Below are 20,563 nucleotides of genomic sequence, written 5' to 3'. Positions count from 1 at the left end.
TGTGGCATTTTCAAGAAGGTCACAGATGCTGGGATCTTTGGTGATCCTCTACTACCAGAACACAATGGCAGGGAGTTTATTCCCTCTTGGAAAAATGGTCCCTTTCTTTGAATACAAAGAAGAAACTCTTCAAACAGCACTTGGAAAATGGAGATAGTCAGTTCATACCCTTCAGGTCAGTGCATAGATTAGCCAAGGGCTTCAGTTACCCTTTTCTTCTTTCCTCTGTTCCATTTTCAGAGAGCTTTGAATAGTATTGCTGGCTAGTGTTGACTTAAATGATTCGTGGAGTTGGACTGGAGTCAAGTAAAAGGGTGGAGCATCCCTTTGAAAATTATCTTAAATATCCTTTTACATGAATCCGCTTAATTATTAATATATCACTGGTATTGTGCATAGCTGAGCAGTGGGATTTCCAGGAGCGTATCCTCCAAATGGATGTTTGATGTTGAGGAGGTAGATTAAAGTCTGTTATTGGGTAACCCAGTAGATATTTAGGCAAGGTAGTAAAATAACAGATTGATTAGCACACATTCTCTATAAGGCCAAGGTTTATCTTCTTTGCAGTCCCACATTGGAGGACTGTGTACATGCAGACCTGCCATGACAGAGAATCCTTAGAGTTGTCCAGGTGCCCATGGAACTCTGGCAAATGTTACCCTCCCAACAGCACACTTTCCCCCTTCAGTCCCTGGTTTTTCTCACTGGAAGTACATATATCTTCTAGTGTTCACAATACATTTTATCAGCTGAGAAGGAAATTGACAAATTGTTCCCAAAGAGTAGATAGCAGGAATAAGTACCTCCAGAGCATAGCTGGTTTCAACAACAATTGCTGGCAATATTTCAGAAAGAGAGATCAGATTCTCTAATCATTCTAATAACTCAGAAGAACTTGTTCAAGAAATGTGCACAATGTGGAGCAAAGATGGCAAGGCAGATGAATTATTCATATTATGTTTGGGTGAGGGGCACAGTGTGAGGAATGCCAGCAGTTTACAAGTAAGACTGGCTCCAAAAGAGCCTCCAATTTAAAGGTAGTGTTGTGGGACAAAGCCCTACAGGCTTTGGAAATGCTTTCCATGGTAGCTCAAGCATCTGAGAGATCAAAGGCTCCATTTGTCATCTCCATGAAGTCAGCTCTATTCTGCCACTATATGATCCAGGTGTCCTTCGGTGCTAAGAAGTATCTTAGAGCCACTGGCCAAGAAAGTGAAGAGCAAAAGAGCATAGAGAGAATGGGATTAAACATCACCACACTAAGTCTGTTCCCAGGAAGGAATCAAGAGGGGAGAAGGACCGGTCACCAGAGCCTCTGCCTAGAACGCTGTTGGTCAGATTGAGCTTCCTATAGTTGTTGCTCTCAGAAGGGAGAGATCAAGACATGCCCTTTCATTACCTAGAAGACTAAATATAATAAAATAACTCTGGGAATGGAGCCCCTGAGGACCTGTTGCCCTCCAGGGTTTTTGTGGCAGTACAGTCTGCATGTCCACATGTGCCAGAATCCCTGGACATGGCATTTGACTTTGATGAGAAGTCAAAGGAAAACAATATAATTATGTCAGATTTGAAGCACCATTGGACCCAGCTCCAGAAGAGATCATTGTCGTCATCTTCAGAAGATTTCAGTCTATATGCAGAGCAGATGCTTTCCATGGTCAAAGAAATAGATGTGTCCGCTACTTCTCAGTGTTCACAGGATAAAATTTTGTCACATCTATAACAGGAATGGTAGCTTTTCGCATGTTGCAGGGATTCTTAAAGATAGCAGGAGAGTTATGCAGTAAGCCTGTGCTTATGACAGCCACGTCAGGGCATACAAAAAATGTTATTGGAGTAAAACAGGATAACTGTACCTATTTAGGTACACATCCCACGCTGATAATGGAGGAGATGCAACTGAGAGGGCAGCAAAGCTATCATGCTGCACCATTGGACAAAGAGTTGAGGAAGCTGATGGGATAAAAAAGGTATTCTCTGGCTGTGGGAGACCTCAGAATTGCCTGTTATCTTGTCAACATAGCCAGGGTATCAGCTGGTTCTTTGGGAAAAACTAGGTATCTGTTTAGAATTTTAACATGATAAAAAAGCATTAGCAAAGATGATTCAGGCACTGAAATTATCATAGCAACAGATTAACATGAGTAGGCATTCAGTTGAGATTTTGATGAGAGCTATGACTATGGTTTTCAGAAGACATGCATGGCTGAGATCTGTTGCTCTGCCAGATCATGCCAGAGGGTAGCAGATCCCCCCCCCTTTGAATGTAGTGCTTTATTTTCAGTAAAGACTGAGACTTTGATAGAGATAGAAAGAAACTGTGGAGGTGACATCATTACAAACATCCGGGTATAAATAACATTCGGTGCGAAGCAACCATGGCAGGACTACCACATTGAATGGAGGCCCTACCATCAAAACTGATCAGAGTATCCTCCCCATAGGTTTTTCCAGATGAAGGAAGCCTGCTAGGCTGAAACCTGCCTAGGGATAGGGCAGGACGTAGCTGCATTCAAAGGGCAAAGGAGCAGTCTGACTGTTAGAACATAACTCTGAGAAGTTGTATAGCTTTTTAAACAGATTGATGACTTTTAAAAATAGATATTATTTATTTTAAAAGAAAAAAGATAAATATAAAAAAGGTTTTATGACAAATCTATTTTACCATTATATTAATGTCTATAATTACTACTTATTCAGTATTAAACATCTTATCATATTAGCTATGAGATTAATATTGATATAATATTAATTAATATATTATGAATACAAAAATCCATATAGCACATATTAAAGAGATTATTAAAAATTAACATTATTATTCAACTTACAGTTCTTGTCATTCTAAATTTATCTTCTGCTTTCATAATAAACTCTATCTTTACTCAGATTTCAAGATTGATCTATTTTTTAAAATATGATGTTAATTTGGCCATTATGACATACTAGGAACATAGCCAGTTGCATTCAAGAATACAACGGGTACTAATTGGGGGTGGGTAGGGTGGAAGAACTCTTTGGATGGTCTCCTTCCTCCCAGGACCTGGAAAGGCTGCGTAGGGTTGGGTGCTTCAGTGCCCAAAGTGACCGGTCGCTCCCGATGGCAGCCAGCGCTGCGCTGCAGGGGAGGGGGGAGGCACGGGCACATCAGCAGGCACACACACACATGCACAGAGCTCTGCGCCTGCGTGTGTGCGCCCACTGGCTTGTCGGCGCCCACACCCTCCCCTCCACCTCCCATGGTGCGGTGCTGGCTGCGTCAGGAGCAACCGGCTGCTTTGGGCACTGAAGCACCCAACCCTAGCTGCAGGCTGGAGGTTCCCGGGAAGGGAACTCACTGGCAGGGGCACCACTCATGCAGCAGGGATTTGCAGCCCCGGAAGGAAGTGGAAGGAGAAGGAGGTGGTCACAGGTGAGGAAAGGAAGGCGATTGGCTGGCCGCTGGACAGACAGGCAAGCCGGTTGGAGGAGGAGGCATTCGAGTGGGAGAGCTGCCCTGAATGGGTGTTAAGCCTCGAGTGGCACTTAAGCCATGAGACCAGAGCAGAGTTGTTCCCTCTTGCCACGGAGGAACCGACCAGAACCAATGGGATGAAATTAATTCCAAGGAAATTCCGTCTAAACATGAGGAAGAGGTTCCTGACAGAGTGGTTTCTCAGTGGAACAGGCTTCCTTGGGAGGTGGTGGGTTCTCCATCTTTGGAAATTTTTAAGCAGAGGCTAGATAGCCATCTGACAGAGGCTGATTCTGTGAAGGCTCAAGGGGGTGGCAGGTTAGAGTGGATGAGCGATAGGGTTGTGAGTGTCCTGCATAATTTTCATCTCTGATATCTTGCCAAGATTTAAATTTCCCCTGAGCATTTAATATATTGCCATAGATTAAGAAATCTTTTATATTTCTTGAATTCTTATGATAAACTTCTATTGGAGACATAAGTGGTGAATTTGGGGGATTACTAAATTCAGACGTGAGCACCATATTCTCAGTGATCCATCTAAATCTACTGACTCAGGTTTTATTATTTTTTGTTTGGGTTCCTTAATACAATCCACAATCCTTAATACAATCCAGACCAAACCTGAAACTTGATAATATAACTTGGTATTTAGAACTGCTAACCCTCCTTGATTTTTCTCATCTTAAAGTGTTGTAAAATATATTCTTGGTTTCCTGCCATTCGAAATCAGTTTGTTTTTCTTTCTTTGTGGCTGTGTCAGGATTCTTTCGTCTATATAACATTTTAATTATGGCAGTATATTCATTTTAATTGCTAAAATTCTACACTGCCAGGAGATTTTGTCCAACTAGATAAATCTGTTTGTATCAATTTCCAGATCTTCTGATAAGTATTTCTAAAAGATTCAAATTTGTCCAGTTAAATTTACCCACAGATATTTAATAGATTTGGCAGCTAATGTGCACCCTGTACTCTGTATAATACCTTCTTGTTGTTGTGTTAGAAATTCTGTTACCATTTTTTGGTTTTTTCCTCTTAATTATGTATCCTGAGAATGATCCAAACTCTTCAGCATGTTCTGTTACATACCACTGTTATTACCACATTGTCTGCATAACTTTTCATTTTAAATTTTGTGTCTTCTGCCTTTATTTCTTTAATCCTTTTATCTTATCTAAGATAAGATAAATAACATAGGTGACAGGGGACAACCCCGGCATGTTCCTTCTTCAATCAAATTTGTTTAATTATCCATTTTTAAAAACGTGTGCTTGTTTTTTGAATATATGTCTTGCATCCAATTCAAAAATTCTGAGCCACAATCCATATTCCGAAGTACGTTCAGTAAAAAGACCAAATTATATTATCAAACAGTTTTTCTGCATCTAAAAATAAACACGTTTCCCCCCTTGTTCAAAAATTCAGTTGCCTATTATAAATTGCATGTTATCTTTCATAACATTTGGTTTGAGCAATATGTATTAATTCTTCTTCAAGATATTTATAATACATAGCTGTTAACCCATAGGGACCTGGCGCCTTGTTCTTTTTTCATAGTTTCTATTGCCTGCGAAATTTCTTGGATGGTTATTGTTTGATTTCAAAGTCTTCTGTGTTCTGATGTGAACTTTATAATAATTTCTTTTATTATCTTATTCTATTTATTGCAATACATAAGGAGCATAAGAAATACATGAATTCAAATATACTGAGAGAGTATTTCAATATACTGTGTTACCATTTGGGTTGGCAACCACACCAATAGTGCTCACAAAATGCACGGCTCCTATTGTGGTCCACGAGTTTGAAAGGCTATTTGATATATAACTTTTTAGATGATTAGTTGGTTGTGACTGCATCTAGAGAGCAGCTGAGAGAGGGTTTAAGAATGTCTACTGATATGTGCGAAAGATTGTGATTAATGATAAACTGAATGAAATCTAAATTGAAGCCTACTCAACAGGATCAGTTTATTGATGCAATTCTAGATAGTGAGTTAGGAAAGGAGTCCTACCTCCAGATAAAAGAGCAGTCATTAAGGCTATGGCTATATTCTTGTTAGCTAACCATTTTCAAATTGCATGTTCTTTACAGTCGTTTGCTAGGTCTAATGGCCTCTACAGCAGCAGTTCTTTCCCTAACTAGATTATATATGAGACGAATTCTGTTGTGGTTCTTGCAGCAGCATTTGACACTGTTGATCATGGGCTGTTAGTTTCCCATCTAGCTGATCTGGGGATTCAAGGTGCCACTCTTAAATGGCTGCAATCTTTTCTCCAAGGTTGGGGACAAAGGATGGCACTAGGGAAGAGAACCTTCTAGCAACATGTCGTGGTATGTGGGGTCTTGCAGGGAGCTATTCTCTCTCTGATGCTGTTTACTATCTCTATGCACCCTGTCTCCCAGCTTGTCTGGAGTTTCAGGCTGGGATGTCATCAATATGTTGATGACACACAGCTATATCAGTTGATAGATGGCCATCCATCTGAACCCCCAGATTCCTTGGTCAGGTGTTTGGAGGCCATGGTGGGTTGATTCAAGTGGAGTCGGCTGAAGTTAAATCCTGATAAGACACAGGTCCTCTATCTAAGGTGAAGCACCCTATGTGCATTAGTGCAGTATCCTTCCCTTGATTTGGTCCAATTAGCAGCTCTGGCGACCATTGGGAGTCTACAGCCTAGATGTGATCCTGGATGTCTCTATCTATGGAGGCCCAAGTCACCTATGTTCCCCCACCAGACATTTTACCACATTTGCCAGGCGTAACAACTAGTACTCTACCTGTTGACACCCAGCTGTGATCCACACAACAGTCACCAGGTTGGACTACGCTAACTCTCTCTTCACAGGACTGGCCTTGAAGTTTCTCCAGAAACTTTAACTGGTCCAGAATGTGGCAGCATGTGTCCTTACTGAGACCCAATTGAGAGTACATATACAACCTGCACTTTTCCAACTGCACTGGCTCCAGATTGAGGATCAGATCAGGTTCGAGGTTTTGGTTTTTATTTTCAAAGCCCTAAATGGTCTTGGACCATCATACCTGCAGGACTTCCTCTCCCAGTATGTTCCCCAAAGAACTCTTAATATTAGGTGAGCAAAATTTGCTCAAGATCAGCAGTCCCAAGGAAATCAACCAGGGCTAGGGCATTTTCATCCTTGGTCCCAGACTGGTGGAACGCTTTGGCTAGTAAGATCACGGCCCTGCAGGACCTTAAACAGTTCCTCAGGACCTGAAAAACAGAGTTGTTCCATTGGGCATATAGTTGAAGTCTTTGAATAACATCTGAAAAAATTGCTGGCCTCCATATCTAACCCTATTTAAGCCAATCCAACAACTTTGGGATTATTCTTCCCACTCCCCCCTCCTTTTTTATTAAGGATGCAGCTTTGGGGAAATTAATTTTTAAATCTCTATGTTTTTTAAAATGTTGTGATCTGCCCTAAGCCTCTGGGGAAGGGTGGAATAGAAGTGTGTGAAGAAAGAAAAAAAGGAAGCAAGCATTTTAGATCAGTGTTAAATTTCCAGCACAAGAATTTCCCTATTTCTAGGTAGATGACCAGAACATTATCTGTTTGAACAGTTAAGTGATATTTGGTCATGGGTACATCATTTGGTTTTATTCCTCATAAGGTAGTGGTAACCACAGATGCCTCAGTAGAAGGTTGGGGTGCACAATGTTTTGTCCAGTTGCTTCAGAGTAGATAAATTATAAATAAGTAATACATTTGTATTTTCATCCCACCCTTCCATATCGCTCAGAGCGAGTCACAACATTAAAAACATACAGGTTAAAAATTAAACCAGTTACATTATCACTAATGCCCTCAGCTAAAATACCCAGATGAGAATTTGGGTAGGAGCCAATCTTCAAACTCTTCTGAATCTCTGTCTCCCTGCCAGCAGTGAGGCCTGTCTTTCTTGGTGGATGTCGAGGCCAATTTCACCTCTTTTGGACCAGGAACCCTAAGCAGATGTGATTTGAAAATCTTGGTGCTCTTGGGGGATTATAAGGGAAAAGACAGTCCCGCAGGTACACTGGTCCCACACCATTTAGGGCTTAAAAGGTTAATACCAGCACCTTGAACCTGATTTGGTCTAGAGCCAATGCTGCTGGAAGAGCACTGATGTTACGTGTGCTCTCCACTGAGTCACTGTCAGGACTCATGCAGCTACATTTTGATCCAGTTGGAGTTTCAGAGCAGTCTCAAGGGCAGTCCTGCATAGTCTAGAACAGTGGTCCCCAACCCCCGGTCCAGGGACCGGTCCCAGTCCATGGATCAGTCGGTACCGGTCCGCGGCTCCTCCTCATTCTCCTCCCCAGCTGCTGCCTCGGGGGCTGCCCTGCCACTCTGCTTCTGACTCACCTTTGGTGCTCTCCAGCGGCCACCATGGCTGGGGCTCCCCCTTGGCATGGCACTGCGCAGCTGCTGCTGGCAGCACCCCCCAGCAGGAGGTGGGAAGTCAGGGGCACTGGCGGGAAAGCAAGTGGAGCAGGGGCTCGGGCGGCAGCGACGTCCCTTGGAAAAAGACTACCCCCCCCCCCGGGCCTCAGTAAAATTGTCAAGCATTGACTGGTCCCCGGTGATAAAACGGTTGGGGACCATTGGTCTAGAGGTGACAGTCACATGGATCATTCTGGCTAGTTCCAGCTCTGAGAGATAAGATGCAACCTGCCTTGCCTGACGTAAATAGGACCATCTTCATGATTTGGGCTTCCACTGATAAGGAGGGATCCAAAATTCTCTTGACACTAATGTTAACTGCACTCTGTCAAGTTTTGGGAGCTGCATCACCTGTTTCTCTGCATGCTGGCCTAGCTGGAGGACCTCCATCTTGGCTAGATTCAACTTCAACTGACTCTGCTTGAGCCAGTCCACCATGACCCCCCAGATACCTGGCCTGATTGTCTGGGGATGTTGATGGATGGTCATCCATTAACATAAATAGCTTGGTATCATACACATACTGATGACAGGCCAGCTGAGGCTCCCGATCAGCTGAGCAAGGGGGTGCATATAGATATTAAATACAGAGTGGCTCTCTGCAGGATCCCACAGTTCAGGGCCCTATGCTGGGACATATCGTTCCCTATAGTCACCCTCTCTTTCCAACTTTTGAGAAAGGGTTCTAGTAATTTCAGGACTGTGTGTCTAACTCCTGTCTTGGTTAGGCGGTGGGTTAATAGTTTGTGGACAACTGTGTCAAACACTTAACGGATGTAATAAGTGCAGCAGGGCCAACCTGCTTAGATCCAGGTCGGAAGCCAAACTGGAAGGCGCCAATTCAGAAGTTTCTTCCAAGATGGCATCAAGGAGAGAGGGAAAGAGAGTACTCCATATAAATATTCTTGAATTAAGATCAATTGACAATGCCCTAATTTCTTTCACAGATATGCTGAGTGGAAAATTGATTATAATGTAAAATGGTCAATATTTCAGCTACGTATTGCCTGAACAGACAGGGAGTACTGAATGGAAGCCAGTGGAAGCAGTGGAAATTTGGCATTGGGTGGTACAACATGAAGTGGTCCACCAAACCATTCATATTGCAGGCTGTGAAAATGTACACGCAGATTATCTCAGCAGGCCCCTGGCTATGAATCACAAATGGTCCAATCTAGAGAGTTACTTACACCCTATATTCTGTTGGCAGAGTTTGAATATACAGAGTGGAACACCAGACTGCTTAAAATAGTTTTTATTCAGAAGAGAAACTATGTATGGAAAGAGGGGGGGGGTGGCTAACTATCCATCTGTCATCTATAGTCATACTTCTGTTGTTCTGAAGGGAATCAGGAAGTGTGCTCAAACAGCAGGAAGTCTCCTATTAATCAGGACACTGAAGGAGATAATTTGAAAATCATCCGGAAGTACCTATCTAAATACATTTCCGGTGTTCCTTTATATTCTGCTCAGTTATACACACTACAGATCTTACATATTCTAGGGGTGGGGCAGCCCATAGATAGATTTGTTTGTGGTGAGGGAGAATGCAAAGGCCCAGCAGTTTTGTTCAGTGGCAGGAAGGGATCCTTTCTCTTTAAGCCAGGGATTTCCAACCAGGGTTCCAAGGTTATATGAAAGCTCGCCAGGGAAAATGCAGCCTTTCTCAGAAGCTTGGGTGGTGCTGACATTACTAGACATCATTGGATCTTATTTCTCCTGTTGCCGTACAGGCCTAATATCTTTCTCTACAATGGAAACAGTAAATGATTGTAAAACAGAAAAATATTTCACAGGTCCTTCAAGGACAAAAGGTTGGGACAGAGTGCTTTTGAGCCTTCCATCTTAAATGGTGGGGAAGTTATTTTACCCTTTCCCTCCCATTCCACTAATGGTGAAAGTGGTGGCAAAGATCATTTGGGAGAACTCAGATTGGTTTTGATTGCTTCCTTTTGACCATGACAAATGTGGCTTGCCAGCCTGAAACAGTTGTACAAAGGACTGTACATTCACTTACCAGTAGTTTCTGATCTGCTAAATGTAGGGCAAAGAAGACATCATAAAATGGCAAATCTGCATTTGACAGCCTGGGGATTCTGCCCAGGAGTTCAGGTGCTCTTCCAGTTTTAGAGAAATATTGATAAAAGTGAGAAAGCCAGTGACAAGATGCTTACACAGCAATAAATGAATCAGGTTTGGGGAATGGACATTAATTAAAAGTGTTTTACCTGAAAAGTCACCTCTAGCTTTCAGAATATTTACTTGAGTTGAAAGGAAAATGCTTGTTTCATTTGTCTGTTAGAGTATACAAATCCTATAATTTGTAGCTTTATTTAATGGTCAGACTGGCATTATAGCGGTGCCAGGTCTTGTACCAAAGTAGTACTTTTATTTTTGTCAACATGCTTTATTCAGGTATAAGGATGAGACCAATATTGGCACCCATCTCAGTGTACCATCCCATAATTCAGGGTCAGTCTGTTTTTTCACATAGTTTCTCTAAATAATTCCTTAAAGGCCTTCTTAATGCCAGTCCTCCAAAACCCAGACAGCAATGGTCACCCAGCAGTCTAGACCATTTAAGCCTTTGTAACATCATTACAATGGCTGTCAATGAAAGTGCATGTTTTGGCAGCAATTACATCAGTGAGGTGAGGAAGTGAATTAGCTGTGCTGCATATAGAGCCTTCTTTCTTTAAAGTATTTCAGAATAGAGTGATGATGCCTAGCTTACCATTTTTTCCAAAGGTACTTTCAAAATTTCATTTGACTTAAGGAGCTGTCTTTCTAGTGTTTTCCCCATACTTCAGTCTGAGGCATAAAAATGTCTGCATACAGCCATTAGAAGGGATGTGAACAGTCAGAAAATCTCAGGAAAGATATATCTTTGTTATGTGGGAGTTTTGAAAGGAAAAAAGGTTTGTTGCAGACATTATCCAGATGGATTGCTTCAGTGATAAAATTGTCTTACTCAGAAGCAGGAGGGCCTTGTCCCATTGAGCTCTTGAGAGCTAAGGATAAATGAACAACTGTGTCCAAATCCAGATTAGCCACCAACACGACTAAAGTCATTTCTGTTCCCCAACTTTTTCTGAACCCAAAATGGTATAGAAATTTAGGAAAAAAATCAAAGTCCAAGAGCACATACAGTCGTGGCACTATTATGCTTTTAGTCACCTTATCAAGGAAAAGCAGGAAACCCATCCATAATTTCTGTAAAAAGCCAATAATACCACTTTGAACCATTTATTAATTTTTACTATACCATTCTGTGGGTAAGGTTATATAGTTACCTGATATAGTTTCCATTGGGGGAAACACACAGGCAGTTGGAAGTGTACCTGTATATTTCAGGAATTTTTGTAGCGATAAAAAGTTTACCACTTCAGCTTTCTCCATGGGAGTACATTGCTGCCATTGTCTTGTGAGCAACAGCACTTGGAACACTGTTTGGTTGCATACTAAGCCTTCTTATGGTGATCACACCATGAGTAAGAGACACATTTTTGTGGTCCATATCCATGCGCAATCATTTTACTTAATTGTGCAGAATGTAATAGAAATCACTGTATAGTTTCCTGATAATACTAGTATGTAACAGTGGAACAGTATATTGATCATCATGTTTTCCTCAGGATGTTTTTGAAATGCGCTTTGCTAAAATGCCAGATGAACCTGAAGAACCCGTGATTCCAGCTTCTTCTCCAGTAGTGGTGCAACCCCCACCCAAAATGCCCCCACCTTCATCCAGTGATAGCAGCAGTGACAGCTCTTCTGATAGTGACAGTTCATCAGATGATTCTGAGGAAGAGCGAGCTCAGCGGCTAGCAGAACTTCAGGAACAGGTAAAATGCTTATTATGTTGCTGTGAACCTGGAAGATAAAGGTTCAGTAGTTTAGTTTAGTTTAGTTTACTGGCTCTTTCTGATTTGTATCTCACAGACTAATGTGTAGATGATCACAACCACACTCTGGAACTTTTCATCTCCATGTTTGTATTAATTGTTAAAGAGTGGTCAGTGCTTACCTATGGGGTTGAAGAAGTGTGAAAATCCTGTAAATACAAATCCAATAATTTGTAGCTTTATTTAATGGTCAGACTGGCATTATAGCGGTGCCAGGTCTTGTACCAAAGTAGTTCTGTTTTTTTTTCTTTCCATTCTGATGTGAAAGAAGCAGTTCATGCCTGGATCACAGTAAATGTAAGAGAAAGGAGAATTACCATTCCTGAACCATACACTCTTTTTCTACATTTACTTTCTGGGACATATGGATGCTCCCTTTTCCCAGGTATCTAGGATTAAAGCAGAGAAAGATGATCCCTTACTACTGCTGAAGAACTACTTCAGCACCTGATTGTTAAGGCATTTATTTTGTAATAGTGCTTGTTTTGTGGAGTTCAGTTCTGTTTTGAGTTCAAGGCAATAGAGACATTTTAGGTTCAGGTTCAGTTTTGGATCGTGGCACAACAGCCCTTTATTCTAGCTCTGTGTCTTGCATCTTGAGGGGAAAGAGGCTTTCTCATAAGAAGGGAAGTCCTTTTAAAGTTGTTGATGGGAGAGGTATGGGGCAAAGGAGGACTCTAATCTGCTGTTGTGGTCTGTGCTCCACTAAGTGTCCAAATATTTTTTTTAAGTCTTTTGAGTCTCATCCCCTCCTATCCCATAAGCCTTGGTGTTACACTAAATTTGCACACACTTAAATCTCTTTATACAAAGCAATTAGATTGCATCAAGGGGGAGGAAGAGCAGTAAAGAAAGGATAAATGAAAGAAGAAAGTCCAAGCAAAATTGTCTCAATCTTTAGAAGAAGAAGAAGAAGAGTTGGTTCTTACATGCCACTTTTCTCTACCCGAAGGAGTCTCAAAGTGGCTTACAGTTGCCTTCCCTTTCCTCTCCCCAGGTGGGTGAGGCTGAGAGAGCCCTGATATTCCTGCTCGGTCAGAGCAGTTTTCTCAGTGCTGTGGCTAGCCCAAGGTCACCCAGCTGGTTGCATGTGGGGGAGCACAGATTCAAACCCAGCTCGCCAGATTAGAAGCCCGCACTCCTAACCACTACTTTATCTGCTTCTTAGCTTAAAGCAGTACATGAGCAGTTGGCTGCCTTGTCCCAGCCCCAACAGAACAAACCAAAGAAGAAAGAAAAAGACAAAAAAGAAAAGAAAAAAGAGAAGCACAAAAAGAAAGAAGAAGTGGAAGAGAATAAGAAAAATAAACCCAAGGATCCTCCACCTAAGAAGGCCAAGAAAAGTAACAGCAGCAGCAGTAATTCAAGGTTAGCCCTCTGTGTGTGCCATTCTGTACTTTTTGCTTGATAAGTATAGAATAAGAACTATTTAGAACTTAACCAGGAGTGCCACAGAATCTCAGTACCTCACATATTTGAAACATCTAGTTAAAGTCATAATATTTTTGGCTGTGGTAAAATAACTGTAGTTAACCTTTTTAACTGTAGTTAAATAACACTTCTGCTTGAACTTAGAATTCACACATATTAGATATCTTCTAAGCTGTTCAAATAATTATCTCTACTGTTTAGTTTTAGCACATCTACATCAAGCAACATTCCTTAGCAAAACCTACAGTAGTTGCTAGTTTTTCTGGGAGGCTATGAATGACTTCTTGCATGTCAGAAAACCTCAACATCATATCTTTTCCAACAGCAAATATCACTGTGGGTTTTGATTATATCGGCTGCTTTGCTAAGGCACAGGAATCTTTAGATCGCCCTTTCTCAACTTTTTTACCATTGAGAAACCCCTGAAACATTCTTCAGGCTTCAAGAAACCCCAGAAGTGGTGCAGTCATGCAGAATATGGTTGGGAAGTAAAGCTATGTACACAGGAGCCCTACCCTTTGCACCCCCTCCAGAAACATCATTGGCCAGTTTGGAAGGGGGGTAGGCAGGTCATTATGACCATATATGATCGCCCAATAAATGTTTAATTAATTTTAAAAATATATTTAAAATTAACTCCCACCCATTCAGTAAACCTTTCCAGGACTGTCGAAACCCCAGGATTCATGTTGAGGTGTTGAGAAAGCCTGCTTTAGATACTTGAATATACACCTGTGATGAAAATTGTAGTTAGCTTAAATTAAATGTTTTGAACATTGGGTTAGATCTTGTGGATCTGTTCTAGTATCAGATCCTGAGAACTGTGTTGTCTGAAATGGCCTCCTAAGTGGTCTAAAATCAGAACAGAAATTGTACTATTAACCCATCTGCAACTGCTGATGCTCAATAGGAAACTAAGAAAAAGAATAAATGTTATGCTAAATCTTCAACATGACAGATCAGGCTCTGACATTCAGTCCCAACCAGCTTATCCTGCGTCAACTTTAGCTATAACTAATCAGTACTAGAAGGACTGGAATAGTGGCACTTGTAAGATATAGTATTGTCTCAGATATCTAAGTGGTTATGCAATTTTTAGAGGGGAAGGTTGAGAATACCACCTCTTAGCAGCACAGGTTCCTTCTTCTTCAACCCTTCCTTGACCTGCAGAGTGTCCATAAATCACAGTAAATTATATTTGGTCTTGCTTTCACAAATTCTTCCCCTCTCTATGCTGAACTTTACTTCATATCTAGATCTCAGGTGTTTGTTTTCTTAACAACTTGAAATTGTTGCTTCCAGTATTGTGTTTGATTTTTGTCCTGTCCAGAGCACTGAGTGTCTTTACCAAATATATTGAATTCATTGCTGTCTGTCATCAACATTTTAGCATTATGCTTTTCTCTGGTGGTTCTGGGGTATGGAAGTCTTTACTTATGGGGTAAATTCTCCTCTTGGTCAGCAGACACGATCTTTGACAGAATCATCACCGAGGGAGGGGCTTCTTTTCTATACCATACAATTTGTGCTTGGCTAGCAAAACTGGGCTCAGAAAAACTTGTGGCTTTTGTTAGATTTAGGCATTCGAGCAAAGTTTCTCTTCTCTTTCTCCCCTCCCCATGTCCATTTTAGATGGGAATGGGTGGAAGGAAGTGACACAGGACTGCCATTTCCTTGCAGAACTCTCTCAACTTTATTCTCACCTTCATCTCCCAAGGGGCAGGACATGAGGGTTCTTCTAAGACTAAAACCACATCATCATTATATGCTTTAATAATGGCATATAAAAGCTAAAACCATTTGAATCTAAGTGCTAGTGTCTTCTTTCTCATCAGCATGACAAGAATGTGGCACAGAGGACAGGAAAGGGCAAGTGGCAAAGGAGACCCTATTGTGAAGGACAGTAAGGCCCAGGCCATTTTTAAGCCACTGATTTTAAGGAATTATCAGTGTGTCGTCACCTGGCCTGAGCACGAGTTAGTCTTTCTCCTTTCTATGAAAAGCCGTCTCATCAGACTCTATTAGCTTGATTCAGAGTCTTTTCATTCATTCTTTTCTCCCTGTCCTCCTTTTTAAGGGTAGTGGAGAAAAGGGGACAGGCAGGCATCTTAAGAACAAAACATTCTTGAAAGCTCTCTGTCCCCTAGTGGCTGTATACTGACCTTATGCATTCACAAATTCATATGATTTATATAGACAGAAAACACATTTGTGGTCTCTGGAAGTCAGTGTGTCCTGCATCCATTAACTAAATATATTGGGTCTTTCCTTAAACCATTTATATCTCTAATGCTAATAGAGACTATACCTAATATAGATGCGATGTTGCCTCTATACCATCATTCCCCAGAGGAAAGCACTATCTACTATTGAGCATACCTTAAAAATAAGAATCAGTCAGCTCTTCTTCTTTTTTATATCCATACCTGCAGTAGTGCTTATAAGGAACATCTTGTTTACTGACAGATTATACTTGCAAGTTAATAGCATTTCAGGGGAATTCTCTATGGCTCCATAAGTAGCCAATTTATATATGGGTAATTTTGGACAATAGATGTATTGACTTTCTCACCCATCTGCCTGCCTTCAAAAGTGTTATCTGAGGCACCTTCCCTGACTCTTCCTTTGGCTGCTGAGTGCCAAGATAGAGGTGAAGGCATTGCTGGTCAGCGGCTGGGCGAGAAGGATTCTTCTCCCCCAGCCGCCCATGTCCAGTGTCATCGTCTCAATTTTAGCACACAGCAGTCATGGGGATAATTGGGGAGGGCAGCTGAGGTGATGCCACTGGAGATGGTTGGCTGTGTGGGGAGACTCTTCATAGCTAGCTGCCTTTTTCCAGTGTCTCTCCCTGAGCTTCTCTTCCTGACTGTCCTCTTGGAGCTCCAAGAGTGAGACTAGAGTTGCTGCTTCCTTGTATACAGGGAGCTTCTCTTCTCCTACTCCCCCACTGCAGTAGCAGTACATTTTAGGTTTCCTTAACCCACATAACTTTTTTTTCTTGGGGGGGGGGGTACGATTTTTCTTCAAACCCAGGAGGAATTGAGAGAAAAAATCCGTGTGGCCCCAATCTGCAAATATAAGAATCCACAGACCTGGGCCCACTTGAGTTTTACAATTTACAAGTGGGTCCTCTGAGACCCATTGTGAAGTAATCCCATATCCCTTCACCAAGCCTGGTGGAGCTGAAGCCCCTCCCCCCCTCCTGCACACTATCATTGAGCCCACTGCTGCTGTTTTCTGGTGCCCTCACAGAGTGTGGCTACTTGGCATCCTCTAACATTTCTAATTGAACCCAGATCAGCTGCAGGTGACTGGGCTAGAGCAGCTGCCTTCTCTGTGGGTTGTCTGTATTTGCAATACAGTTGTATTGGGGGCACAAAACAGCAGAGCAACTATGCACTACAGCAGAAAATGCTGCTTAGAAAATGTAAACAATTACATGGAAGAAATATATACCCCAGGATACAGTCAGCACTTGGAAGAAAACATGAATGTGAAAAACACAAAAGAACTTAATAGCATCATTAAAAGTCAATTGCAAATAAAATGCTTGAAGTCTTGATGAATAACACATATTATGGCGGCTGGCAGGGTGTTTCAAACAATCTTCAGATAAATAAATGTTATTCTTTTTTTTCAAATATAAAATGTGCTTTTTTCTTTTCTGTATGAAACCACCAGTAACAGGAAGATATGAAGATACCAGTTTCTCTCTAGGAAGCACACACAGTTCAAGATCCAATGCAAGGGAATTTCCACCATCAGGGGTTTTGTCTCTTATATCTAAACAGAGTGAAATGGGATGGAATGGCAGAGAAGTGGGTGAGGAAGAGTTATTGTCTCCAATTCATGAGGCTTCAACTCAGTTATTGTCTCCAAATGGCAATTAACCATATTGCATGCTCAGCGCTTTGACGGCTCAAAGGGGGAAAGAGGGCTTAGTTTCCATCAAGCTCTCCAGATGCTCTGTCACTGCTTTTGCAAATGCTCCAATCACAAAATGTAGCCCAGAAGAAAACGCCATGATAATTATAAAGGAAAGAAAAGGAAATAATACCATGATCAAAGCTATTGAGTGGTCCAGGAAAATCAACGTCATCCAGAGTCCAGGCATTTTCTGTTGTGGCATCCTGGAAGAGATGAAGGGGAGCCCCCTCACTGAAGATGTTTAGGAAGTTCTATGAGGCTTGTCTGTTTGCTCAGAGCTTTTAAGTGGTGTGTGAACAGCAGGCATCTTTGGAGGGGAGAATATTATTTTGATTTAATCTATAATGTTCTAATTGTTACATGTAAGCTGCTTTGAGCCAATAAGAAAGGTTTTCCTGAGTTTAAAACTCCTAATTGAGATCATTTTCTAGGGCATCCAAGGTCATGACCATTCCTTAGATCCGATTGAAAGGATTCAAAGAATCTGCTTTGTCCAGGAATCCCTGAAGCTTTCCAGATCTCATTCAGTCACCTTGTTCAAGAATGGTTTATTTGAAATCAGAGAGTGTTCATTTAAAGCTACTGGGTCCAGAGATTTCTTTAGTAGTGGATGTACCACTGCCTGTTTCAAAGGGAGAGGAACCACACACTCTCACACAGAGGCACCTACTGTCTGCTGGACCCAGGCCACCAGTTCCCTCTCCTAACAGATTTAAGCTACAAGGCGTGGTGTCATACAAGCAATTGGTAGGTCTAACTTCCAGAAATCCTGTCTGCATCCTCAAGCCTAATAAACACAACTGGACAAGACAGCAGCCTGGCATTATCAGAGAAGTATTGAGAATGATTCTGCATTGGAGTCCAATATACCCCAAGAGCCTAGTTCAACCCATCATGGTATTCTTTTGTTTCCAGCCATCCAGCTAAGTATCTTGGGGCATAATCCTGTCATTGGAATACCCAAACTGGCAGATCTTTACTGGATCAGATCATTTCAGGCCACTCTGAGAATGACACCTTGCCAGAAGAAGAGGAGCTATCAGAGGAGGATGCAGCAGAAGACAAGGACCATTCCTGCCTCTTCCCTGCAGAAATCTTTGTAAAACTTCTGGACAATCAAAGTGATGAATTATCAGAACATCTAGAAGAAGGAACAAGTGAGTTCTCAGCTAAAGAATTCGGAGTGATCCTTTCTTCAAAGAAACGCTAAACCTTTAGGTATTTCTTTTCCTGATTTTTGATATCCATTCAGTTTTATGGCAAGGTTATCAACTAGTCACATCTAAATGTTACATTCTTACTTCAGAGGTCATGGAGAAATTTTAAACTCCTTTGGTTGACAGTCCAGCCACTTTGTTCACAGACTGTGATGATCTCAATGAAGACTAGAATATGAGGTGACACTCAGAAAATTATTTGAAGTTTTCTCAGCAGCAAAGCAGGTCTGTATCAGCAAGTTTTCCCCATGGCTGTTCACATGTGAAGAACAGCTAAGCTGAAGTTCTAAAGAGTCAAAGGAGAGAACTATCCTTCCTGGCAGATTCCTTGCTGCATGCAGTACAAGTCTGTGAGGACCATAGTCACCAGTGGAATGTCTGGCTGGGTGGTAGACGCAGGCTCGCAGTCTACTTGGAGAACCTATAGCCCACTGAGACAACATGCCATGCAGCCATGTGAAAGTTGGTACATACTTCTACTAAGTACTGTCACATTAACTAATTTGCATCAGCAGACCAAACATTTGAAAGATACATTCTTGTAAGGTAGTTAAGATTTAACCGCTATATCCTACCACTGTATCCCATACACTGCTTTGCTACATTCCATCAATAAAGGCTGCCCCATCATTGAATCACCAGAGAAAAATAATTTTGTCATACATATGAATTCCTGCCCTTAGTGGTTCTGAGATGGGGCAGTCTCTCTGCCCTTTACATAAGTATGTCTGTTTTGAGGGACATGATCTAGAGACCCATCCTGGCAGTTAAAACCTGGTGGGATGTCTCTTTCCTGTTTTTTCAGGGTACTTTCTTTCTGCTAGTGTTTTTCTAGCCTAGCCTTTTCAGATTCTAGGCCTGATCTGGAAACTGGGGGAGAAGCGTTTCCCCTTGGTGATGATTCTGTACAAATACCGTCTGCTGACCAACTTACCCATCAGTCAAGACTGCCCAACCCCAGAAATACCACAAATTCTTATTATGGAAATTCATAGGTAAAAAAGACCAAATCCCTTTTCCCTACATAGATGATTGGCTTGTAGGGTCTTCTTGATCTGTCTTTTAGTCTCTGTGTCTACCAAGAGAAATCTTATCTGGTGCTTTTTCAGTGGATTCAGTATTGTTGCAGTCCTTGATTCTGTTCATGGGCTAATCTTCCATGGGATTGTGTCGACACAGTTTTCTTATCATAACTATCAACTTGTCATATCCAGTGATTTCTTGAACTTCTCGCGCAACTGCTGTTGTGGCCTGTTCTGTTTGCATTCAGTTCCTATCTAGATAGGACAGCATCTTTCAGAAAGGACAGCAGTCTCTTCATTTGCTATGGCAATCTTAATTAAGGTTTTCAGCCCTCCATTGAACGTGGCAATGATTTACCATTTCCTTTGAACTGGCAAAACAGTAGTTCCCTGCTATTTCTAAAAGGTACTCATCTAGGGTAGCACCCCCTTTTCAGCTTTCTCCAGGTTTTTTGTTTTTTAAAATAACTGATTAATGTAAAGCAATCATCTGGTCCGCTTACTCATGCTTAATCATTTCAGAGGACAGCAGTGTCAGCCTCTAGTAGAATAGTTAAGATTTGACCTATAAAACCAGCTAGGGACCAATAAGTGTTTTTGGATAGAAGATTTCAAGAGTCAAAGTTCCCTTCTTCAAACTTATACTTGTGCAACATTGTGGCTTGGGTGCACTGAATGAAAGCAGATTCAGCCGTGGATAGGGCAGGTGTTCATGGTTTAGTCTCTTGAGGGTATCAGGACCTTCCTGTTGGGATATAAGACAACTAGTCAGCCATGTGTGGAACCCAACATAGATTGTGATGCATAAAACCAGTATGTTTACCTATAACTGATGCTCTTCAGATAGTCATCTGTGTGGTTTTACTGCTTGCTGCAGTCATTTACCCCGTATTACCATTGACACAGCAAAGACTTCTCTGCTCCATGATTAGTGCTCTGGAGAATGTCCCTGGAGTTAGTTCTGCTCAAGTATAGAATGCATGAGTTGGAGCCAAACTAAATTTTCCACAGGGCAGTTCAGTCAGCTGAATAGAACTTTCCTGCTTCCCCCTTCCTGCTGCAGCTCATTGATTTCCCTGAAACACTTTCCCTGGAGGATGGGATCTTTAGGAAGGGCATGAGGTACAGATTGGAAGTCTTACATTTCTCCAAGAT

At 41.7% G+C, this 20,563-nt stretch overlaps 1 protein-coding gene and 1 long non-coding RNA gene across 17 annotated transcripts in view; one reads left to right on the top strand and one right to left on the bottom strand.

The window, feature by feature from the left end:
• Positions 1-20,563, top strand: part of BRD4 (bromodomain containing 4) — a 119,963-nt gene that overhangs the window by 64,039 nt on the left and 35,361 nt on the right. For all 14 annotated transcript variants that reach the window (XM_077327447.1, XM_077327441.1, XM_077327440.1 and 11 more), the window contains 2 exons: positions 11,542-11,751; positions 12,980-13,179. In XM_077327447.1, coding sequence (XP_077183562.1) covers positions 11,542-11,751; positions 12,980-13,179 — 410 coding nt within the window. The remainder of the gene's footprint in view (positions 1-11,541; positions 11,752-12,979; positions 13,180-20,563) is intronic.
• The window catches only part of LOC143832681 (uncharacterized), a 32,044-nt gene continuing 23,084 nt past the window's right edge, over positions 11,604-20,563 (bottom strand). For all 3 annotated transcript variants that reach the window (XR_013229351.1, XR_013229353.1, XR_013229352.1), the window contains 3 exons: positions 14,364-20,153; positions 11,934-12,092; positions 11,604-11,779 (listed from right to left, as the gene is read on the bottom strand). This is a non-coding gene — a long non-coding RNA (uncharacterized LOC143832681). The remainder of the gene's footprint in view (positions 11,780-11,933; positions 12,093-14,363; positions 20,154-20,563) is intronic.

Source organism: Paroedura picta, chromosome 3, assembly GCF_049243985.1.
Source record: "Paroedura picta isolate Pp20150507F chromosome 3, Ppicta_v3.0, whole genome shotgun sequence".
In the NCBI taxonomy this organism is placed as follows: Eukaryota; Metazoa; Chordata; class Lepidosauria; order Squamata; family Gekkonidae; genus Paroedura; species Paroedura picta.
The sequence above is the reverse complement of the archived record's forward strand: the minus strand, read 5'-3'. Positions and strand labels throughout refer to the sequence as shown.